At 34.8% G+C, this 26,807-nt stretch overlaps 1 protein-coding gene across 2 annotated transcripts in view; it reads left to right on the plus strand.

Moving 5' to 3' along the window:
- The window catches only part of polybromo (protein), a 42,677-nt gene extending 16,074 nt beyond the window's left edge, over positions 1-26,603 (plus strand). For both annotated transcript variants that reach the window (XM_090115648.1, XM_090115649.1), the window contains exons 17-33: positions 1,324-1,472; positions 2,271-2,389; positions 3,730-3,843; positions 4,679-4,845; positions 7,149-7,215; positions 7,298-7,403; positions 7,829-7,962; positions 8,582-8,695; positions 9,105-9,228; positions 19,120-19,311; positions 20,485-20,624; positions 21,024-21,126; positions 21,380-21,421; positions 22,202-22,397; positions 22,757-22,830; positions 25,240-25,417; positions 25,920-26,603. In XM_090115648.1, coding sequence (XP_089971774.1) covers positions 1,324-1,472; positions 2,271-2,389; positions 3,730-3,843; positions 4,679-4,845; positions 7,149-7,215; positions 7,298-7,403; positions 7,829-7,962; positions 8,582-8,695; positions 9,105-9,228; positions 19,120-19,311; positions 20,485-20,624; positions 21,024-21,126; positions 21,380-21,421; positions 22,202-22,397; positions 22,757-22,830; positions 25,240-25,417; positions 25,920-26,199 — 2,299 coding nt within the window. In that variant the 3' untranslated portion in view covers positions 26,200-26,603. The remainder of the gene's footprint in view (positions 1-1,323; positions 1,473-2,270; positions 2,390-3,729; positions 3,844-4,678; positions 4,846-7,148; positions 7,216-7,297; positions 7,404-7,828; positions 7,963-8,581; positions 8,696-9,104; positions 9,229-19,119; positions 19,312-20,484; positions 20,625-21,023; positions 21,127-21,379; positions 21,422-22,201; positions 22,398-22,756; positions 22,831-25,239; positions 25,418-25,919) is intronic.
- Positions 26,604-26,807: the final 204 nt, after the last annotated feature.

Raw genomic sequence — 26,807 nt, forward strand, 5'->3', positions numbered from 1 at the left:
TTGCTGTAGGTCCCGCTCGAAGTACCAAAATAGCCTCTAATATAGGTGTTAACATAAAAGTGTAAGATGCGAGAAAGACCTCCATAGTGCAGATAGCAAGACTCTTCAATAACGCTGACCACGTGCCGATGGCCTATGTGAACTATCGGTACTATCGGTGAGTTGAGCGACTAAAAGTTATGTAAAATCACGATATAGATCCGGCCCGAAGGACCAAAATAGCCCCTAATATAGTTAACATACACAACAATAGTAAACACGAAATACTGCAAGTGTTAGATGCGAGAAAGACCTCCATAGTGCAGATCGCAAGACTCTTCACAAACGCGGACCACGTGCCGATGGCCTACGTGAACGTGTACTATCGGTGAGTGTTTGTGACGTAGATCCGGCTCGAAGGATCAATATAGCACTTTAAATACAAACAAATACAGTTCTACAAGTGCGACTTGAACTATCGGCGAGTTAAGTATCTAAAAGTTGGGTAAAACCTTGATATAGATCCGGCTCGAAGGACCAATATAGCCCTATAGGTACATAAACACAGTACTGCAAGTGCAAGGTGCGAGAAAGACCTCCATAGTGCAGATAGCAAGGCTCTTCACAAACGCAGACCACGTGCCGATGGCCTATGTGAACGTGTACTATCGGTGAGTTAAGTGTCTAAAAGTTAGGTAAAACCTTGCTGTAGATCCCGCTCGAAGGACCAAAATAGCCCCTAATATAGATGTAAACATGAAATACTGCAAGTGTAAGATGCGAGAAAGACCTCCATAGTGCAGATCGCAAGACTCTTCGCAAACGCGACGTGTTTGTGACGTAGATCCGGCTCGAAGGATCAATATAGCACTATAAATACAAACAAACACAGTACTACAAGTGCGACTTTAATTATCCTTAATCCGAATTTAATTATCCGAAATCAAATTTGTATGGCTATGATGATGATGTTTTATTCACACGTGCTTTTGGTGATTTAAATGCCGATGACTTATGTTAATGTTTCGTTTATCGGTGTGTTAAGATTCGACTCGAAGGACCATTTAATGGATGAAGTCGCTTGCTATTAAGTTTGTAATATTTATCTTATGAATAAAATGTATAGGTAGCGGGTGCGATAGAGCCCTCTATAGTGCAAATTGCGTTTCACATTATGCCTGCTTTTTTTGCACCATTAAATTGGAGAATGTTTGATGTTACATATAATAAAAAGAATATGTTTTTATACAAACTATGCACATTTCGATGATGAAACATAATTATGTTAAAATAAATATAATTAAAACATTTGATATCTTTTTTAACTGACGTATTTGATCGCAGCCCCCACGAAACGTTCCACGTGCGCACACGCAAGTTCCTACACCAAGAGGTGTTTAAAACTGAAGCACATCGCAGTATTCCCTTGGATCAAGTGATCGGACGCTGCTATGTTATGAATGTTAAGGAGTACTTCAAGTTCAGACCTGAAGGTAATCTTTAACATAAGTATTTTATTTAGTTTTGAGTTTTTGAATTATAGTGTATTTTTAGTGTAATTGCATTGCGACTTTAATTAATTGTTTTGTCTCAAAAAATTACTCATATTATTATTCTAAATCTACCCTCTTACCCACAGGGGTTCATTTAATGATGAAATTGTTTTTCGATGGTTACATACTACAATTACATATTTTAGAAAATTTATTTACGTACTAGCGGTCCGCCCCGGCTTCGCCCGTGGTACATAGGTATGAAAAATAGATGTTGGCCGATTCTCAGACTTACCCGATACGCACAGAAAATTTCATGAGAATCGGTCTACCCGTTTCGGAGGAGTATGCAGACTAACATTGTGACACGAGAATTTTATATATAAGATATTCGATTTTTTCTCTAATATTTTAATGCAAATATTTAGTCTCAATTAAAATAGATTTAAGTCTAGCTGAAACAATGTCTAGTCATAATTTGCATAGATTAGGTTATGTAAAATAATACTTCTACTCTAACATAATTGTTTTATTTCAAACTCAAACATTTATTTATTCAATTAGGCTTCTTGTAGAAGCCCTTTTGAAACGTCATTACATATTTTTAACATTTACCACCGATTCGGAATCGGAAAGCAGTATCTACGGTGAAGAACCGGCAAGAAACTCCATAGTTGCTCTTTTAAATCATGTCAGTTTTACAATTTAATTTTACAAAAAACATATGTAACATCATATATTATAATAATATGCCAAAGAACTGTACATTGTACATGATATTATATATTTTCAAACCAGGTTACGCAGACAAAGATGTCTATGTGTGTGAGAGTCGATACAATTCGAAAAATCGTTGGTTCAAGAAAATCAAGGTTTGGGAGGGGGCTGAAAAGGAGGTCACACTTGTGCCTAGAGAGGTAATATTAATGTGTATATTAAAGGTATTATTGTATGTGAATTTATAAAAAAAAAACTGTGTTGTAACTTATTTTTTAGTTGAACATTTCATCGTACACAATTTAAGGGGGCATATAGTTTTTCAACAATAGTCTTTCAACAATACAGTAGTCAATAGTAAACAATAGTCTTTCAACAATACAGTTTTTCAACAATAGTCTAAGATGTTCTTATGTTATAGCCGAAATTTTATTATTTTTATCATCAAAAAATCTATGGAAAGAATATTTATTTGGCCATAAAATAAATATTTTTCACAGTGACAAATGTATAAATTTGGGATTTGCTAGTGAAGCTGAGAAGAATGCTGACATCTTCATCGAGTTTTTTTATTTCATTCATAAAAATTAAAAACTATAATCGATACTGGACAAAAATTTATAAACATTTTGTTTATCTGTCTGTATCTTGGTGGTGTATCCGAAACTACTGAATGGATTTAAATGCAGTAAAGTTATACCTATACCCTGGGTGGTTTTTAAAAAGACCAACCCTGAGTGATAAATGAAATTACATAGCTTTTGGTTTGAAATGATTAACAATTTTGCAACCCTTCGCATGCTTTTAATTGTTAATCTAATAAATCAATTAAATTGATAGCTTTAATGTTTTGCCACATGCTTGCAAGGTTCACAAGACTAAAATTACAAAGAAGGTAAAGTTTGCAAGTTTCTTTGTAAAAATGTATCTTTGTAACTACTGAAATTATATTGAAAATTCTTTCACAAGTTGAGAACTACTTCATACCTGATCGATATAGGCATTACATTTGTTTGTCATTTATATTTTTTATTAATTTTGTTTGGCTCTAAGCGAAGTGTTCATATAGCATGCAATAAAATAAAAATAGTACTTGACTAAAACTTAATAATATGTTAGGATAATCTGTAATTATACTGGATGTTGTGATTATAAATGTTGTAATTGATTTTAAGTCCTGTCAAAATTCAAAAGAATTTAACAGTAAATTTTTTCATAGTCCAGTTCACTTTTCAGATTCATTTTGGCGTTTTGTATTCACAATTTTTTATAATTTTTACATTATTTGTTCGCGAACACTGCACAAACTCTTATACCAATAATATCGAGACAAAGTTTCAACGTTCTTAAGCTTTTTGTGACAACTTTTAGAACGCCAAAATATAGGTATCAATATAAATCCAATTTATTTTTTCTCATTTGGATCTTTTTATACTGCTGAAGTGACTGGACTATCAATAATCTGGAAAGTAAAATTTGCTCATCAAAATTGTATAATAATTTATTTAAATAATTAATAAATATAACAATATTTTATCAGGTGCCATTGGAGCCAAACAGGACGGTATCAGTTTTCCGTGAAAGAGTTGAGAAGCATAAAGACGAATTGGCTGAGCTCGAAGTCTTGGAAAATGTACAGGAAAAGGAACGGCCGGTAAGATAATAGCCCATTTACAGTGAGAACATTTTTTGTGTTACAATTTAATTTTTTTAATGTTACAATTTGTAAGGTTTTCTGTGGTAATCAAATCTGGGAACGGTCATTAATTTGAAATAAAAACACATGGATATGGCATGTTTTGCTTTTGTATTTGATATGGATTCAGTCGTTGCGAGTGTTCTATAAAAAAGTGTCTTTTGTAGTGTCAGTAAGAGCGGTAGTACACGGGCAGCTCGAGCAGTTAACGGCTAAGCGACGTACACGAACTGCTCGAGCGATCGGTCGTTGATTGGACGTTGACCATAGTTCACCGCGCTGTCGCGGCTTCAAGCCCTCGGTCTGAACTGCTTGAAGCAGTCCGTGTACGGCCGCTCTAATGTGTAAAATTACTAGTTAATTGGAATGTATGGTAGTAGTAGCACACCCCGGACACTCCATACAAAATTATCGTTTTGACAGGCACACTGTAGAGACTGCAAATGTGAGTGTTAACGCTTTATGGTTGGCACATTTGTGACTAGCGTAAAAAAAATCTCGTTTTTCTGATGAAATACATCCGTAAACAGCACAATATCTAAACATTTTCTACGAAAAACGATAATCACAAATCCAAAATAATAAATTACTTTAAGTCAATTTGATTAATGTTGTCAATCTTCGTTGCGTATCGTCCCTGTAGAAAAATGCGGACAATTTTTAGACTGATCGTGCGGGGTTAGGTAAGTGTTTAATTTTGGCGGGAGGCGGAGAGTGTCCGCTCGGTAGCGTTTAGCTACTATTATGCATTCTGTGGTATGACTGTAAATTGTATTTTTTTGTATACAAATAGGACGTGGTGATGTACAACCCTTTGGGCACGGACGACGAGAACACGTACTACGAGCAGTACAACACGGTCTGCTCCGGCGTTATAAAGACCGGCGACTACGTGTATGTGGTCACTGACGGCGGCAAGCAGCTCATAGCGCAGGTCGACACCATCTGGGAGACCGGCGAGTGAGTACACACAGACACACATGCAAATATTCACTACTAGCGGTCCGCCCCGGCTTCGCCCGTGGTACATATTTACGTTTTCTCTACATAAGAACCATCCTCGTACTTCAAGGAATATAATAAAAAAAGAATTATCGAAATCGGTTCAGCCGTTCTCAAGTTATGCGCTTACCAACACATTTTGGGATTCATTTTTGTATTATAGATAATGCAATGGTTGGTGGTAATGAAACACTTGACTCGACCGTAGGGTGTATAATAATGTATTGAACTGCTATTACAAGTGCACTTAAACTGAAGAGCCACAGGACTATATGGTATGACGCACACATACAAAGCATACATGATACATTACACACTACAATAATAAACACACACATTTACAGCGTAACCGGGCTTATAACATAAACCCACGCTCATGCACGTGCTTTAGTATACAAAAAACCCACGCTCACGCAGTACTCTCGTATAACATAAACCCACGTTCACGCAGTGCCCACGTATAACATAAACCCACGCTCACGCACCTGCTCTAGTATAACTTAAACCCACGTTCACGCAGTGCCCACGTATAAGATAAACCCACGCTCACGCACCTGCTCTAGTATAACAATAACCCACCCTCACGCACCTGCTCTAGTATAACATAAACCCACGTTCACGCAGTGCCCACGTATAACATAAACCCACGCTCACGCACCTGCTCTAGTATAACAATAACCCACCCTCACGCACCTGCTCTAGTATAACATAAACCCACGTTCACGCAGTGCCCACGTATAACATAAACCCACGCTCACGCACCTGCTCTAGTATAACAATAACCCACCCTCACGCACCTGCTCTAGTATAACATAAACCCACGTTCACGCAGTGCCCACGTATAACATAAACCCACGCTCACGCACCTGCTCTAGTATAACATAAACCCACGTTCACGCAGTGCCCACGTATAACATAAACCCACGCTCACGCACCTGCTCTAGTATAACATAAACCCACGTTCACGCAGTGCCCACGTATAACATAAACCCACGCTCACGCACCTGCTCTAGTATAACATAAACCCACGTTCACGCAGTGCCCACGTATAACATAAACCCACGCTCACGCACCTGCTCTAGTATAACATAAACCCACGTTCACGCAGTGCCCACGTATAACATAAACCCACGCTCACGCACCTGCTCTAGTATAACATAAACCCACGTTCACGCAGTGCCCACGTATAACATAAACCCACGCTCACGCACCTGCTCTAGTATAACATAAACCCACGTTCACGCAGTGCCCACGTATAACATAAACCCACGGTCACGCACGTGCTCTAGTATAACATAAACCCACGTTCACGCAGTGCCCACGTATAACATAAACCCACGGTCACGCACGTGCTCTAGTATAACATAAACCCACGTTCACGCAGTGCCCACGTATAACATAAACCCACGGTCACGCACGTGCTCTAGTATAACATAAACCCACGTTCACGCAGTGCCCACGTATAACATAAACCCACGGTCACGCACGTGCTCTAGTATAACATAAACCCACGTTCACGCAGTGCCCACGTATAACATAAACCCACGGTCACGCACGTGCTCTAGTATAACATAAACCCACGTTCACGCAGTGCCCACGTATAACATAAACCCACGGTCACGCACGTGCTCTAGTATAACATAAACCCACGTTCACGCAGTGCCCACGTATAACATAAACCCACGGTCACGCACGTGCTCTAGTATAACATAAACCCACGTTCACGCAGTGCCCACGTATAACATAAACCCACGGTCACGCACGTGCTCTAGTATAACATAAACCCACGTTCACGCAGTGCCCACGTATAACATAAACCCACGGTCACGCACGTGCTCTAGTATAACATAAACCCACGTTCACGCAGTGCCCACGTATAACATAAACCCACGGTCACGCACGTGCTCTAGTATAACATAAACCCACGTTCACGCAGTGCCCACGTATAACATAAACCCACGGTCACGCACGTGCTCTAGTATAACATAAACCCACGTTCACGCAGTGCCCACGTATAACATAAACCCACGGTCACGCACGTGCTCTCGTATTACATATACCCACGCTCACGCACGTGCTCTCGTATTACATATACCCACGCTCACGCACGTGCTCTCGTATTACATATACCCACGCTCACGCACGTGCTCTCGTATTACATATACCCACGCTCACGCACGTGCTCTCGTATTACATATACCCACGCTCACGCACGTGCTCTCGTATACCGAAAACTTTAATTCAAATAATTTATTTTTCAGCAACAAATGCTACTTCCGCGGTCCATTCCTCATTTTCCCTTCAGAAGTGGTGAACATCATAAACAAGGTATATTTAGTTATTCCTCAGAATCTTTAGAATTCATTTTATAAAGACCTTTCATAATAACTATATGAATAATTTTTTTCAGCCATTCTACAAACAAGAAGTTCTTCTAACTACAATGCACGATACAAGTCCACTAGTAGGCATAGTAGGAAAATGTGCTGTACTCGACTATGATGACTATCTTAAATGTGAGTAAAATATCTCGTAAATTCAATATGTTGTGTATTAAAGCTGTGTTTTTGACAAGCAAATACCAATAATTCAATATTTCGATCTGAATTAAAAGCTTTTTATTATTATTTCATAAAAGCGGCTTAATACAAGAACAATAGCCGTGCCCTGCGGTTTTACGCGCATTGCTCCGCTCCTGTTGGTCTTAGCGTAATGATATATAGCCTATAGCCTTTCTCGATAAATGGGCTATCTAACACCGAAATAATTTTTCAGATCGGAATTCCTGAGATTAGCGCGTTCAAACAGACAAACAAACAAACTCTTCAGATTTACATAAGAACATGTCATTCCCTGCTTTATTTTTATATTTATTTAAATATTATTTAATTAAACATATTGTGTCTCTTTCTTTATAGTTATCCCTAATAAATGTTTTCAGGTCGGCCAACAGAAATATCAGAAAACGACGTGTTTGTATGCGAGTCGTTATATGACGAATCTAACCGCGTGGCGAGAAAACTAAAGTCTGGCCTGAGGAAGTTTGAGCACACCAAAGATGTCACTGTTGATGAGGTACGACATAATATGGGTTACTAGGTTTCCGCCCGCGGCTTCGCCCGCGCAGTCAAAGAAAAACCCGCATAGTTCTCGTTCCCGTGGGATTTTCGGGGTTGCATCATTTTCCCGGGGTAAAAAGTAGCCTATGTCCTTTCTCGGGTATCAAAATGTCTCTATACCAAATTTCATGCAAATTGGTTCAGTAGTTTAGGCGTGATTGAGTAACAGACAGACAGACAGAGATACTTTCGAATTTATAATATTAGTATGGATTTGTAATTTTTAGAGTTATCGAGTTCAGAAAAGTATTTCAGTTCAGTTTTTTGTGTTGTATATGGGCTTAGGAAGATATAGGCTACTTGAAAATCATGAATTATAATATGATGTGCCGCTTCCAAATGCTAATTCCTTAAACAGTACCTTTTGTCAAAATTTATGAACTTCAACTAGTGTAAACAGTGTTTGAAAGACATAGAACAAATTTTAAGTAGATGGTTTATTTACTGAAAGTTATATTTCTCGATATTGGTCAGAGAGAGAGAGCATGATAAACACATACTAGCTGTTACCAAAACATAAGAAAGGAGGTTAAATAAAAGTAATGTGTATGTTCATTAATTTGTTATTTTTACAGGTATATTACTTCCCAAAACCTCTGGGCCCGCCTTTACTTGCAAGTGCTCAAGAAGTAGGAAGCGCTGCGTTCACGCATAAGGCGTTCACACATAACATTAACTCGGATTGTATGGTAAGACCTAATACAAGTTTTATTTATTTATAGGCTTTATTTTTTATAGAGAGTTACGATGTTTTAAGCCATCATTCAAACTCTAAACATTTATTACAATTAGACTTCTTCTAGAAGCCATTGGATCATCAAAACAAATACCAAATTAACATATTTTTAATTCAATGATAGACCTAATTATTGTCACACAGAACATGTAATAAATAATATATTACATTTTTTCTGCTGGTAGTTAAAAACTCAAATTGACATATATTTGTATACAGATTATGTTTTCATTTAACTTGATTTAAAAGACATCAACATAATGAAATAGACTCAGTAAAAAGATTGAATAAACACTTTAATTAGAAACTTAAAATTTAAAAAAATATTTTCGTTTCGTTTTACCAAATAATAATTATTACAGGATGTGAAGCCACAATTCACGAATCTCATAAACACGACAATCGGGAGTCAAGATGTGGAAATGATATTAGAGAATTCTTTGGACGATTCTTCATTAGCTTCGCCGGCTACACCGCTGTCTATTGGTAAATAATCACAATATAAATTAATACTATATCGTATGGTAAATAATTATTTAACTCTGTATATGGTTGTTAGGGAAATAGAGAATCTTATAAAATGGTTAGCTTACTTGAATCAAAATAATATATTCTTTGCAAAGATTTGACATTTTTTTTTGTATCAAACAAAAAAAAAAAATATATATATATATATATATATATATATATATATATATATATATATATATATACAGAAAATATATATATTGTATATATATATATATATATATATATACAGAAAATATATATATATATATATATATATATATATATATATATATATATATATATATATACAGGGTGTAATCGTTAAGTGTGCACAGGCGATTATTCCGTAACTATTACAGATATCAAAAAACTTTAACCTGATATTGAAAGTACTTAAGGTGATTGCAACGATCTGTTCCCAGCCAATATCCCGCTAGATGGCGCTGAATTCTACATTTCTAGTTTATTTGAGTTTTTGCGTAATTGGAATAGTCATCAAACCTAGGAATAGTCATGGCGGTTACTGAATATTATATTTTATTGAAATATGTTATATCATTGCCTTAAAATCCACCCAATTCGGTAAAATTATGCGTTTTAACATCTGTCATTGCATACAGGGTCGTTTACACACACAGACGTATACAAAAATGATAAAGATTTAACTCTAGATGGCGTGAATGTAAAGCGCGTCACACACGGTGAAGATACTACCTATAATATTTTATCTAATCTAGTAATATTTTATATTACAGTATCTTAAGGTATCCGGTATCAGCGTTCTGACCATCATTTTTCTTTTTTCGCTGTAGAACCGCCATCCTGTTACAAATGACCCACAAAGGAGAATGACCACGGGTGGTATCGGTAAAATTTTAGTTGTGCCACGTATTCGTTATATTGTTAATTCCTATTTGTATTTATAATGATCATATGTATCAATATTAAGTCTTAATTAAACCGGATAAATTGAAATAATAGTAAAAGTAAAAGTTTTTCTTTTGAAACATGTATGAACTTTCGCATTAGTAGGAAGTAGGATTGTTATAAAAATAAAAGTTATATTTGTTGGCGTAAACTATTTTATTGTAATTTTGGGAAATAAATAATGTCAAAATTGATTACCTACAATAAAACGCAGTTTTATTTTATTACCTACATTACACTATTGTTTTTTTTTTTATCAAAACATGTATTTGAAGTAGCAAATATGATATTATGCTGATCCAAGCATTTTCACTCAAAACTAATATCACTAATGATTTGTAAAAGTAAATTATTTCAAAATACATTTCATAACCAACAAGTAAGAATAATTATTCATACAACAACAAATCAAAAACACTATTTACTATAGAAAAAAAACCAGGAAGGTGAAAAACATATTTACGATTTCGATGCACTCGACTTTTAGTAAAATAATAGGTAAAAATATTATTATGGTTTTGATCACAGACATATCTGTGGTTTTGATTTTAGCTACTAGTATCAGAAAGCTGCGTGTTCAATGCACGTCGGGGTCCCACAACTGTGGAGGAAGGAAGGTAGAATACCTCCATCGAATAAGTGAAGTTTCTCGACATACTCGATTTGCCGGCCGGCCTCAATGAAGATTGTCCGAAAGTTGTATATGTGCTCTGTAACGAAAAAATTTCGCTAGCGCGATTCAGAGTGAGGTGTCGTACAATATACCTAATGAAGTTTTTCATCTTTTTATTTTACTGCAAATACAAAATAAAAATTAAACAATGGTAATGTAAATTCTAAACAAACTACTACCAAAATACAATTAGAACAAAAATCATTTGACTTGTTTATTTCACCCAGAGGCCAGAGGCGGCTCGTGACAAAATTGTATAGGTGTTCACTTGAAATAAAACAACGAAAATACAATAGCGTTCGGGATGATTTATTACAAAAAAATGAGCACCACATTTTATAAATGTCTATAACACTAAAAATTACAAAGTACAGGCTATTTCAAAACGAATTCAATGACTAGGTATCAATAATTAGTAAATCACCGAATTTGCATTCGCGAGCGTAGGTATCCATAGTGTTTGTCACTGACGGTCACTGACCTCTATAACTTATAGTTATAGAGGTCAGTGGTGTTTGTTGTGTAAACATGTATGTATTTGAGTAGTTAGTAGCATATTATATTCTGAATTTCTGATCCATGCCTATTCACTCAAAACTAATAACACTAATGATTTGTAACAGTAAATTATTTCAATAGGTAGGTATTTGAACATTTCCCAACAAGACGTAAGAATAATTATTCGTAGGTATACAAGATACAATAACAAATCTAATACACTATTTATTATTTTATTATTTACTAGCGGTCCGCCCCGGCTTCGCCCGTGGTACATGTTTACGTTTTCTCTCCATAAGAAGCTAGAGAGCTAGCGCAAAGCTACCTGTATGTATTTGACCAGACCTGGATTTTTGTATGTTGATTCCCCTATACCTACTATACATGAGATGAGGAGTCACTAAGCCCAGAGTGGTGGACGGGGCGCGCGCTTAGGTAAGACAGGTGGAAATTTTTGGCGAACTTTGAAACCATTTGACCACGTCTGCCATTTTGATATTTGAAAATAGATTATTATTACTATCGGAAAATAACAATGGCAGACCATTATCACGCGGATAACATTCTGGCAGACACTTATGAAAGTGCTGAAAAAAATACAATTTTGAAAGTATTTGACCAGATCTGCCATTCATATATTTTATTTATTAGGGTCTTAAAAACTTATTTTCGAAACGGCAGACATTTTCATTGCGTACAGACTTCAGCAGACAACAAAACTTTACAGACTTCAGCAGTCAACAAGACTTAGCTTCTACATGGTCAGATGTATATATGTATTACGTTCCCTGACCTTACATCAATGATTTACTTTATTAATGTTTTTATGGTCATTTACATTTAATTTTGAAAACTATGGAATAAAATTTATAAATTTGATGATACAAAACTAAATATACATTTGTAAAGAATCTCAAATATAAAGTTGTGTTGCAAATAACAAATCATCATTTAAATATTTAGTTTATTTCTTTATTTAAGAAACAATTAACAATTACAAAACAACATAAAAAAAACACGCATGCATTTATTGAAATGTTCATTCATCATCACTATCGTATGGCGTTGTGTGACTCGTCTTCATAATCCATTGAATCGGATTCTGTAAAAGTAAAACGTAAATTATATAATAAAAGAAATGAGTCATTATAAACTTACCTAGTAAGGCAATGCCTTTGATGTCGCACGATGCCGCCGCGCCGCCAGTGTAGGTACTTCTGCTGCTACATGAAAATATGCTAGGGTTGCAACAAATGGGAAATAAAACAATTGTGATTATTACTATTATGATGTAATCATTTATTCATATTATGTACATTCAAAACAATTGCTATTATTAAATCTGATGTAATTATTTTTTCATAAATATATAATTATTATTAATTACATAATATATTGCACTGTGAAATATTTACGTATCACTTTATTTTTGATGTTCTTAATTGTCTTTTATAAAATTTAAGTGACGCATTCGCATTGGGATCAACAATCCGATAAGAAAAGAATGGAGACAACATATACATAGCTTTGATTTCAATTCTACAGATACAAAATATACAATCTATCTAAAATGATACAACGGATGTTTCCTGCGTTTTCTCGTCAAAATACCGAAACAACGTAATTATTGTATAGTAGTTGGGCGTGAAAGTAAAAAAACAAATGAAAAGTGTTTTCCATATGATTATTTATTAAATTTACGCGATTAAGAATAATTTCAACGATACAATTTAGTAACCGAGAATTCAGAGGATTAAAGAAAATACCTGCCTGATCATTTTATCAAACTCTAAAAGAATTATGGTTATTTCGCATCACTCGGTTTATTAGTTTGGTAATAATTATTAAAGGTAGTTACAACCCTAGCCATTGAGTCGAACGGTAGGCAACACAATATCGACTTTGTGCGGGTACATATGGTACATTTCTTCTTGCTGTGAAGCGTAATTATTATTATTAAGATTTTTTAGGCTATTTTGAATCAGCTGTTCTAATTTAATTCTAGAAATTTATTAAAACGTGATTTTCTTAAAAGTATATTATGAGTTTATAAATACCTCAACCAATAGTTATTGTGTCCTATCCTCATTTCTTTATATCTTGGTAGTTAACTAAAGTGTTAAATTTACATAACCTCAACAACAACATTTACACTGCCACTGCACTAAAACTAAACTAACTAGCTCTCTAGCTATAAGAACCATCCTCGTACTTCAAGGGATATAATAAAAAAAGAATTATCGAAATCGGTTCAGCCGTTCTCGAGTTATGCGCTTACCAACACATTTTGCGATTCATTTTTATATATAAGACTAGCGGTCCGCCCCGGCTTCGCCCGTGGTACATGTTTACGTTTTCTCTACATAAGAACCATCCTCGTACTTCAAGGAATATAATAAAAAAAGAATTATCGAAATCGGTTCAGCCGTTCTCGAGTTATGCGCTTACCAACACATTTTGCGATTCATTTATATATATATACTAGCGGTCCGCCCCGGCTTCGCCCGTGGTACATATTTACGTTTTCTCTACATAAGAACCATCCTCGTACTTCAAGGAATATAATAAAAAAAGAATTATCGAAATCGGTTCAGCCGTTCTTGAGTTATGCGCTTACCAACACATTTTGCGATTCATTTTTATATATAAGATACTAGCGGTCCACCCCGGCTTCGCCCGTGGTACATAATATTTACGTTTTCTCTACATAAAAACCATCCTCGTACTTCAAGGAATAAAATAAAAAAAGAATGATCGAAATCGGTTCAGCCGTTCTCGAGTTATGCGCTTACCAACACATTTTGCGATTCATTTTTATATATGTATAAGATAAGATTATGTGAAAATAACCAGGAAGGTGAAAAACATATTTACGAAAACATAGTAACATAATACCTATGGCTGTCGCTACAATAATTATATTTCAATTTTATCTTTTTATACCTAGTAGAACTGGCCGACGAATAAAAAAAATCGTATTAGAATAAATACAATAAATTACGGAACAAAAAAAGGATTGTAACATGATTGTAACTGAATTGAAATTGAATTGAAAAATTGAATTGAAATGTTTGTTTCTGGGCGCACCGTTTTCGACGACGCGACGCGCGACGTAAGCGTATAGGTATAGGTACCTACTTTGCTAAAACAAACTAATAAAATTGTGTGTCTGTCTGAAAATTCGGAAAAGCATATTTTGCAAGTTTGTAATTACTTTGATAGTTTACCGATTTATAATAATTGTAATTGTAATTGTATAATATATAATTTGCAATGTGGTGAAATTTCATAAAAATCACGGGCCAATTTTTTGTTTTGAATCCCACCGAAAATATAATTGCGTTATTAGAATAATTAATTACTATACCTACCCACGATCAATTATTACAATATAGTCTCAAATGCATACTAGAGAAATATTGCAATTTGATTCAATTAAAATGCATAGCATACAAAAATAAATTCACAACACAAGAAATTCCGCGCGCAAATCATAGCGCGTGTCAATGAAATCAAGAATGTTTTATATCAAGCCGACGCGGACGACGACGCGACGCCGAACAAAAGTACCTACGACGGACGACCACGCTTCGAGTTGCCAAACAACATGAGTAATAAATTGTTTACAAAAAAAACAAGTTTTCCATTTTTCTGTATGAGTAGACAGAACTTCAAAACGCCACCTGCTACGGTTTATATTATGAACGATTGTTATAAAAATAAAAGTTATATTTGTTGGTGTAAACTATTTTATTGATCAATAATTTTGGAATTTAAAATTGTCAACATTGATTACAATAAAACGCAGTTTTATTTTATTACACTATTGTTTTTTTTATCAAAACATGTATTTGAAGTACCATATAATATTATGCTGATCCAAGCATTTTCACTCAAAACTTATATCACTAATGATTTGTAAAAGTAAATTATTTCAATATACCTACATTTCATAACCAACATGTAAGAATAATTATTATTATTCCTACCTACAACAACAAACCTAAAACACTATTTACTATGGGAAAATAACCAGGAAGGTGAAAAACATATTATTATTTACGATTTCGACGCACTCGACTTTTAGTAAAATATAGTAGGGAAACATAATATTATGGTTTTGATTTTTGCTACTAGTATAAGAAAACTGCGTGTTCAAACTACTTGTTTGTCTGTCTGAAAATTCGGAAGTACTTTGGTAGTTTACCGATTTATAATAATATTGTATATATCGTTGTTTAAAAAATATTCAAACACAATAAAATATGATATATGTACTGATTTATCACTGGTTTCAGTGATGAACTGATGAGTCAATTATAGCCACTATACTTTCGTCATACGTGTGTATGATTGATGTGATTTGCAACGTGGTGATATTTCAGAAAAATCACGGGTCAAATTGTCCCACCGAAAATATAACTGCGTTATAAGAATAACTATACCTACGATAAATTATACCTACATAATACAATATAGTCTCAAATGCATACTAGTGAAATATTTTATTTGAATCAATAAAATAAAAAAATAAATAAAAAATAATAATAATACAAAAATAAATTCACAACACAAGAAAATCCGCGCGCAAATCATAGCGCGTGACAATGAAATCAAGAACTTTCGAGCCGACGCGGACGACGAAGGAGCCTAACAAAAGTACCTACAATCATAGGCGGCTCGTGACAAAATTGTATGGCCGTGTTCACTTGAAATAAAACAACGAAAATAGGTACCTACAATAGCGTTAGCAGTACAAAAAAAATGAGCACCACATTATAAATGTCTATTTATACACTAAAAATTATAGAGTATTTCAAAACGAATTCAATTATTATTTAGCAATAATTAGAAAATCCCCGAATTTGCATTCGTGATCGTATTCATATTGTTTGTCTACACTAATATTATAAAGAGGAAAACTTTGTTTGTTTGTTTGATTGTAATGAATAGGCTCATAAACTACTGGACATTTTACCAATGTTTGCAAGTTTGTGATTACTTTGATAGTTTACCGATTTATAATAATTGTATACTTATATCATTGTTTAAAAATATTCAAACACAATATGATATAGGTACTGATTTATCACTGGTTTCAGTGATGAACTGATGAGTCAATGTTAGCCACAATACTAATCACTTTCGTCATACATGTGTATGAACTATGATTGATGTGATTTGCAATGTGGTGAAATTTCATAAAAATCACGGGCCAATTTTTTGTTTTGAATCCCACCGAAAATACATATATTACTAATTGCGTTATTAGAATAATTAATTACTATACCCACGATCAATTATTACAATTTACAATATAGTCTCAAATGCATACTAGAGAAACATTGCAATTTGAATCAATTAAAATGCATAGCATACAAAAATAAATTCACAACACAAGAAATTCCGCGCGCAAATCATAGCGCGTGTCAATGAAATCAAGAATGTAATTTTATATCAAGCCGACGAGCGACGACGCCGAACTAAAGTACCTACAGTACCATTTACCTTCAGTGTACAATACAGTTTACAGACCTACGACGGACGAACAATAATGAGTAATAAATAAAAAAAAACATAGTTTCTAAGGTCATTAGTTTTATTTTATTTTATTGTTATTTTCTTTGAACGATTGGAAATGAAATTACTCAATTTTTACACAGAACTTTGATTTATTAGAATTATGCTCATTATGCATAAGATAACGAACGCGAATGCACGACATCTAGCGCGTCAATGTCTAAACATCGCCTTTCGTTTAGACATTGACGCGCTAGATCTGTAATAAGTATATAGTCTATGCGCTAGATGTCGTGCTTTATGTCGTGTTTCGCTTGGCAAAAGTCACGCACACTACTGTAGAAGTGTCAAATTTTTCCGGTATTTTACTGTTGTTTTTCTAAGTAAATATTGTAAATTATTGATTAAAAAGGTCGAACGCGCACACATTTCATTATAGAGAAGTGATAAAATGATTAGTTTTAAAGAAATAGTGTCTGTGTTAAGTGTTTAGAGGTAATCAAAAATGTATGGAGGGACGGTCGGAACATCAACCTTAACCCAATGAGTAAAATGGCCATAATAAATTTTTAAAAATAAAACGAGAAATATCTAAAAAATTCACTTGAAACCCTCCCATACATTTAGTATGAGATATGACTATCCCATGTTCATGAGTTGATCCAAAAGTAATTATAATCAATATTAAACCAGGTCATTACAGTTAAAATATTTCGCTAGGATAGTCTTATAACTAGATAATATACTTCGATATTTTTTTTCCAAAACTTAGAAAAAAAAACTTTGACTTCATCCGTAAAAACCCCTCAAAGCGGCCATCTCTTCGCTATCGTCTTAAAATTTTTTGCTAAGACGGTGTTTTTGTGCCGAGGAAAGAGATAGAAATAACTAGGAGCTAGATCTAACAAACAGGGTGGGTGTTCAAGCATTTGGAATGCCGATTTTTGAATGGCAGCCATTGCAACTGACGCTTTGTGATCTGGTGCGTGGTCTTGGTGAAACAACATTCAAGCCTGCAGTTTGCCATGTCTCTTTTCCTTACTAACCTACCGCAATCTTTTAATATGGTCTGTGTAGTAAGAGCCCAACATAGTGGCTACCTTCTTAAAATATTCCACCAAAATTATTCCTTCGGCGCCCCAAAAAACTGCCGCTTTAATCTATCCCAACTAATTGTCACTTTGAATTTCTTCATCGTCACCTTGGAAGCTCGCATCCAGGCCATTAATTGTTTCTTGGTTTCAGCATAAACATGGTGAACCCGGGTAACGTCCATGGTCACAACTCGTGCCAAAAAATTATCCTGATCTCATTAAGAATTTAGAAATTCACCCTCTAAATGTCAAATTGTTGTTTCTTCTTTTTGTCGGCAAAAATTCTGGCACGCACGGTTCACATTCAAATTAATGTAAATACTTGGAAACGTGGCCTATTGATATGATTTTTTTGTGATAACTTAGTGAGTACATGAGCAAGCAAAAAACAGTTATTTTATATTTTGTACACAGGAAATACCCAATTATCATTACTTTTGGATCAACCTAGTACATTTAATATGAAAGATTTTAGCTTTTTCTTTCTTTTTTTGGTTTTCTGCTTAAATTACTTCGCAAATTTGAAGGGAAGTTCATTTCGAAACTGCAAATAGAGCTCCTCATTGTATTGCACAATGAGGACGTCACTTCGATAATCTGCTATGAATACAAAATGCATGGGAAATAAAATGTATGGGAGCGTTTAATGTAACATTTTTGGATATTTCTCGTTTTATTTTCAAAAATTTATTATGGCCATTTTACTCATTAGGTTAAGTACTTTCGATATCAGTTTAAAGATTTTTGATATCTGCAATAGTTACAGAATAATCGCCTGTGCACACTTAACGATTACACCCTGTATATATATATATATATATATATATATATATATATATATATATATATGTATGTATGTAATGTATAAATTAATAACTTAGTGCTTTACACTTGTAACATACTCATGCTTGCTATATGTATAATTTATAGGTAAACATTTTTGCTATTGTTGTTACATTTTTACTTCATCATTATTTCTATAGTGAAATATATGATTACTTTTCTCAAAACTATGCTAAACATTATCAGAGTTTTGAGAGATGAAATGATAATGAAAAAATATCGCGATTTAAAATCTCTTCAACGGAGGAGCTTTTTTCGTCATCAATATGTCTATTTAATATATTTTTTTAAAATTAATTTTTTCTACCTCAGGTGGCAACAGTAACCCATACAACCCGTCGCTCATACAAACGCCAAGCCAAGAGAAGAACACGAACCAATCGGCCGCGCCCGCTACGGGCAAAAAGAAGAAAGAACAGAAACAGAAGATCGTCACCGGGTACATATTGTACTCGAGCGAAGTGCGCAAGGCGATTGTGGCCAACAACCCCGAGTGCACTTTTGGTGAGATTATATTTATCTATTTATTTATTTATTTACTCTTTATTGTACAACATATTAAAATGAAAGTACATAAAACAAAACCATTTAAAATTTACAAATGGCGGCCTTATGGCTCAAAGCCATCTCTGCCAGGCAACCTTCCTCTATATTATATATTAAACTAGCTGCGCTTCGCGGTTTCACCCGCGTGGCTCCGCTCCTGGTGTTCTTAGCGTGATGATATATAGCCTTCCTCGATAAATGGGCTATCTAAAACCGAAAGAATTTTTCAAATCCGACCAGTAGTTCCTGATATTAGCGCGTTCAAACAAACAAACTCTTCAGCTTTATAATATTAGTATAGATGTGGGGAGATCTCCCACACCAATTTCGGGCAAGTAGAAAGAGCAGAAACAGAAGATCGTCACCGGGTACATATTGTATTCGAGCGAAGTGCGCAAGGCGATTGTGGCCAACAACCCGGAGTGCACTTTTGGTGAGATTTTTGGAACTTTAGAGAGAAACTTTAGAGGTGGAACTTTAGAGGTGAAACTTTAGTGGTGGAACTTTAGAGGTGGAACTTTAGAGGTGGAACTTTAGAGATGGCAGAATTGGGTATAGAACATGATTATACTAACTGCTTGGGCAAATTTGATTGAAACGATTATGGAATTGATAATTATGTATATCGAAAAATAGACGCGGAATCTTAATGATGTGTAAAATCAAGTGTTTTATGAATATGTATCTATAGTGTGTAAAATTACTGGTTAGATTGATTTTGGCCAAATTTCTTGGTAATATTGAAACTTAAGGTAATCTTTGACGTCTTCAACATCGCATGCCAGTTCTAGTGACAGTTATGAAAAATATGATATGCTAACGCACCAATTAGTCAGTCAATTGTTATGTACCCAAAAATATAAGTTTATTATATTGATAATCATGTGAAAATCCTTATGCCTAACTAAAAAAATTGGTTGTCTGTAAAGTCGGTTTACTGACGATAGTTGAACGTGACAACGTCCGATTGTGCTTCTTTGTCGCTCGTTCCGCGCTCTCGCTTGCACTTCAAGCCTTACATGGAACGCCTCAGAGCGAGGTAACGCCGCATGAGTCATGTTTTTTCGTGCGTGCAGCTGGTTCTATCGAATTATAAGACGTTCTCACGTCAATAATATTTTATAATTGCAGGTGAAATATCCCGTATTGTGGGTAACGAATGGCGCTCTTTACCGGCGTCAACGAAGCAGTGCTGGGAGGAGCGAGCCGCCAAGTGCAACGAGGAGACCGCCGCCAGACTCGCGGAGGAGATGAAGGAAATTGCGCAACACGTGAGTTTTGTGTGGATGTATGTATGGATGCACGGATGGTGGATGGTTGTATGGATGGGTACATATCTGTTATGTATGACGGAGGTTTGCGAAGTGTTAGTGTTTGTAGTGAGCCGAAAGGGTGAATGGTTTCGATGGATGGATGGATGTGTTAAAGATGTATGTGTCCTATATTGTGGGCAAATTTTGCCCAAAACGATGAGAAAAATAGAATTTGTTGTGAAGTGAAACTTCTTTAGGCGCGTTGAGAGCAAAATTTCAAGGTCGCCTCATGGCAAAACCTGAATGACGTTAAGCGACAATTTTGTTATCCTTGAATCTTGCCAAAGAAGTTTCACTTCTGACACGTGTGCTCGGCACTCACGGTCTTTTTTTACATTAAAAGTTTTCCACTTACAGACAACAATGGAAATGACGTACGAATGCGCGTGGGACACGTGCGACTATCAGTTCGAAGACATCAACGACTGTATGGAGCATTGTATCGGCGAAGGTGGCAATAGTAAGTGTTTATACTAATTTAGCACATTTTGTGTAACTACCCTCAATTTAAAATATTTGACGATAAAAATATTGAAATGAAATTGAAGTCATCCATTAACAGGAGATGTTTTCTAGTTTTTTTTCTCATTACAATAACTCATATTTTAATCCTGTTTATTGATTGATGTTATTGTGTCTCTAATTTTTAATATAAATGTAATAATTATATAGTATTTCAATATCTAATACTAATAATTTGTTAATGCTGCTAGTGATTGGAACTTATATCGAAACCAAGAAAAGTAAACTGGAACGTGAGTATGTTTCTACTGTTTCAAATTTAAAGTTTACTTAATGTACTTACCTTCGATCTGTAGTGTGTAAATACTATTATCAAAACATTTTAGTTAATCTAAAATATCCCTTTTCATTGTCCAAAAAAAATATTTGTTAACATTGCTACGATAAACTCACAATCACGCTCAAAAATTGTCTGAAGCAAAACTCTGCCTACGTGTATCTTAGGCAGAGTTTTTTAATGAACGGTATTATCATTTATGTATTAATAAATTTTGAACTTTAGTGCCACGAAAATATAAGACACTAATTTGAATGTTTTAAAACCGCACTTTTTTTACGACAAATTGTGAGTAGTTGTTTATAGTATTTTACATAAACAACTACTCACAATTTGTACATTAATGTTCTACTCTCTATAGAAGGTACTCTTTTAAATAAACATTTCTCTGATTTAGCTTTTCCTTCAAAATAATAGTATGTATTATATCCTCTTTTTTTATTTACTCTCGTATTTTATTTACTCTCTTTTATCTTTATTTTCATTGCCACCCGTGTACCCATTTAATATTAATCTTTATCCTTGGACAGCCTGGAAGAGATCGCTGATAAGCGATAAGGTTGCCTTATGTGCTGTGAATGTTTCCTTTTCTTTTAATGATTATACAATTTGTAATGGTACATAAAACTGTTAAATAAATAAATAAGGTTATGTTCTATTGCCTATCTATTAGATTTTTAAACGTTTTAAATGCTAAATTTAAACAATCCCTTCCCGTTTACATGCGCATCGGCAGCGGGCCACGTGCAACAGCACTACCGCGGCGGCGGGTCGACCAGCACTAACGAATACCCGTGTCTATGGCGCAGTTGTACTAGAGTCCGTAAGGGACAGGCTCCGTTCCCGAACTTACCGCGATTGTTGCGACATGTACGAGATTTACATGTGAACAAGGGAAATGGGAAGCTCACTGCTGTTCATGAGAGGTCTAGGTAAGGTTTTCACAATATAGTGATTACATATTTACTTTACACTACATTATTAACTTTATTACACAGTACATATTTAGCTTTGACAGTGATATACATTTTTTCATATTTTTTTGACGCTATAAACTTCATAATACATATATATTCATTTTATATTGAGGTAGTGAATATTTACTCACACTACATTATTTACTTTACAATATTTAGTCACAGTACATATTTAGTTTTGACACTGATATACATTTTATCATATTTTTTTGACGCTATAAACTTCATAATATATTCATTTTATATTGAGATCTACATTACTGGGTCTGTGGATTTATAGAATATTAATTAATATTTTATAATTTATTTTCTAGGAACTTTATGCCGTCCAGTAAGAAACCGAAGTCGTACACGACTACCTTACGTGGTGGGGTGTTGTCGCCTGGAGGTTAGATAACTCTTTTATTTCTTTAAGTTATTAAGTGTTTGTACCAAATTGTAGTGGCCATACTAAATATATAGTGTACTTTTATATAATTGCTTACGATAACTTAACTTAAAAAAATTGCTCGAAAACTGTTTTGGTTTTAGAAGGAAGCCATAATTCTCATCAGCGCTCAGAATGAAGTGACTTTTAAAATCAATAAATTTAAATCAAATTATGAATAGTTTTCTGTTTAACGTATTGTTGTAACCGATGTAAAAGACGGTAAACGTGGAAAAAATCCTGAAATGACCATTAATTCCTAATGAACATTAATTCCTATACATTTTTGAAGTGAAAACTTCTTTAGCGGCGTTGAGCACTTTTTCTGTAATGGGTATAAAATCTTAAACTCGCATCAGGACACGTGACCTGATCGAAAAAGCGTAAGACGGATACCATTCCAAATCCAAAATAGGCCAGTAGAAATCGACACTAAAAAACCCTAAATTCGCAAAGCACGATGTAGTTCTGAATTTTTGGTACGTTGTTTGGATCAGTTAGGGTGATGAAAATCCCAATTTGCAACTTCGAAAAAGTTGTGCTCGCTGCGCACCACGTGATAAACTGCGAAAATTTTGGACTTTTTTCACTTTTTGCTCTAAAAGTCGTAAACTATGCGTTTCCGACAAGTATCATTCAGTACATAAATTAAGGTTATTAAATTTGCAACAATTTAAGCCTAATTACAGCTCTCTAAACCTTATAACGACTAAACTGTGGCCATTCGAAGATGGTTCATTTTTCCCGAAATATTGAAATTTTTAGTTTTGCTCCCGTTTGAAGCAAAATATTGGCAAAAACCGCTCGTTCTATGAGAAGTTCGTATAATAAAGTTGTAGTGCATTTAATTTTCTTTCATTAGAGCATAGAACAAAGTCTGTGAGACAAATATTTCACACACAATATCTGAAAAACAAAAAGAAGGAAGAAATAGATTTTTAAAGAATTGAAACTGAGGGCATATAAAATCATAAAAAGGATAATACTTTTTCATTTTAAATGCACTACAACTTTATTATACGACTTTCTCATAGAACGAGCGGTTTTTGCCAATATTTTGGTTCAAACGGGAGCAAAACTAAAAATTTGAAATTTTCGGGAAAAACTGACTATCTTTGAAAGGCCACAGCTTAGTTGTTATAAGGTTTAGAGAGCTGCGGTTAGGCTTAAATTGTTGCAAATTTAATTAGCTTTGTAATTTTGTTAATTACCTATCCTGCAAATAAAAAGTATTATCCTTTTTATGATTTTATATGCCCTCAGTTTCAATTCTTTAAAAATCTATTTCTACCTTCTTTTTGTTTTTCAGATATTGTGAGTGAACTATTTGTCTCACAGACTTTGTTCTATGCTCTAATGAAAGAAAATTAAATGCACTACAACTTTATTATACGACCTTCTCATAGAACGAGCGGTTTTTGCCAATATTTTGCTTCAAACGGAAGCAAAACTAAAAATTTCAATATTTCGGGAAAAATGAACCATCTTCGAATGGCCACAGTTTAGTCGCTATAAGATTTAGAGAGCTGTAATTAGGCTTAAATTGTTGCAAATTTAATAACCTTAATTTATGTACTGAATGATACTTGTCGGAAACGCATAGTTTATGACTTTTAGAGCAAAAAGTCCAAAATTTTCGCAGTTTATTATTTGCGTATAATCTTTTTTCCTACTTTCCCAAATTTTGTAATTTTGTTAATTACCTATCCTGCAAATGAAAAAGTATTATCCTTTTTATGATTTTATATGCTCTCAGTTTCAATTCTTTAAAAATCTATTTCTTCCTTCTTTTTGTTTTTCAGATATTGTGTGTGAAATATTTGTCTCACAGACTTTGTTCTATGCTCTAATGAAAGAAAATTAAATGCACTACAACTTTATTATACGAACTTCTCATAGAACGAGCGGTTTTTGCCAATATTTTGCTTCAAACGGGAGCAAAACTAAAAATTTCAATATTTCGGGAAAAATGAACCATCTTCGAATGGCCACAGTTTAGTCGTTATAAGGTTTAGAGAGCTGTAATTATGCTTAAATTGTTGCAAATTTAATAACCTTAATTTATGTACTGAATGATACTTGTCGGAAACGCATAGTTTATGACTTTTAGAGCAAAAAGTGAAAAAAGTCCAAAATTTTCGCAGTTTATCACGTGGTGCGCAGCGAGCACAACTTTTTCGAAGTTGCAAATTGGGATTTACATCACCCTAACTGATCCAAACAACATACCAAAAATTCAGAACTACATCGTGCTTTGCGAATTTAATGTTAATTTCCACTGGCCTAAAATATCAAACATGCTCAACGTTAATAATCAAGTTTTCACTTCTGCCGGCATTCCCGGAGTGCAACCCGTCTTTTTTTTTACAGCATCTCTATCAGGCATGTCCCCAATGGCCCGCAGCACCCCCTCCCCCGGGTGCGGGGAGGGCGCCGGCGGGGTGGGGGGCGCTGTGGGGGGCGCGGGGGGCAGGCCGCCCTTGGAGCCGCTGTTTGTTAGCGCACCGCCACGTGTGCAAAGGGTGACACACTCGGACGCGTATATACGGTGAGTGTGTGTGTAGGGTATATATAGTGGGAGGAATAGTGGGTGGGAGGCAGTAGCTCGCGTGCCGTGAGCGCAGCACGTTGCTTCCGGGAGGGTTGTTATACAGTGTCGCTGTCAAGGGTACCGGCGGGTGTGTGTGTGTGTGTGTGTGTGTGTGCGTGTGTGTGTGTGTAGAGTATATATAGTGGGATAGCAGGTGCAGCATTCGCTCGCGCTCTAGCGCGCGAGGTAAAGGTTAGATTTAGTTAGTCTATTCAGAATCACTATCAGGCATGTAAAAGTGTGTATAGTGTCACCAATGGCCCGCAGTACCCTCTCTCCCGGTCACTGGGAAGGTACTGGCAGGAATTACCTTTATGTATCAACCTTGAATATCATTCCAGGAGGTATTTTAAGCTAAATTTGCAATTAACAACAAATTTCTCGGTTAGCAAGAAATTTGTTGTTCCTTATGTTTTAAACACTACCACTATAATACTAATATTAACATTTAAATTTACAGATACATCGAGGGCCTGCACTCTGAGCAGAAATACATAACACCATGGGAAAAGTCTCTAACGCCAATGCCGGCTAATCCCGACCCAGCACACTTCAATATGCACAAAATACCCGCACATTGGATGACTGAAGAAGCAATAAACGGATATCTCGCTCAAGACAAGAATCTAACAGAAAGCGACATACAAAAAATGGACCAGAACACGAAAATATTGAGAGGCCTCTGTGCGCTCAGAGATTTCATGATGAAAGACGCGTATTCTATCTATAAGTCGTTTTAATTTCAGAATAATATCAAACAGAAGATAAGTTTCGGATCTTTTTCGTTTCGTTCGTTCAATCTCAACCGGTCTTTTCATTCACGTATGACAGTTACACTTACGCACTATATTATGTCTTTTAGTTATTTAATTGTATTATCGAAGGAAAAAGTATGCTAATTTGGAATAATTTTATCAAATTCTCTAACATTATATTATGACAAGATTGAAGGCAATTCATTTAGAATGATGATCGACGATTTGTGGAAATCAAGAAATGACTTTCTAGGACGCAAGAACTCAAAATCTTACGAATGACCTTATTAGCATTAGTTTTAGATGATTTTTATACTTTCTAAGTAAGAATCTTGTATACTTACATAAGTTTAAATCATAACTAAATAATAAATGTATTGATTAATTAATGTTTGTTTTATTTATTTCCTATATCACCTCACATCTAAGCGTATTCACTAGAATAACTTTATTTATAAAAAGTACGTGTCAATGTTTGTCTGCAATGGACTCCAAAAATACTTAACCGATTTTAAATTTAATTTGCACTCCGGGTGCAATTTGATCTAACGATATCTAGAATCTTTGAAAGATAGGATAGATTACATCGCAGT

The sequence above is a fragment of the Colias eurytheme genome, chromosome 23 (assembly GCF_061535395.1).
Source record: "Colias eurytheme isolate Ceu_HAF_F1 chromosome 23, ilColEury1 Martin Lab GWU primary, whole genome shotgun sequence".
NCBI classification, from domain to species: Eukaryota; Metazoa; Arthropoda; class Insecta; order Lepidoptera; family Pieridae; genus Colias; species Colias eurytheme.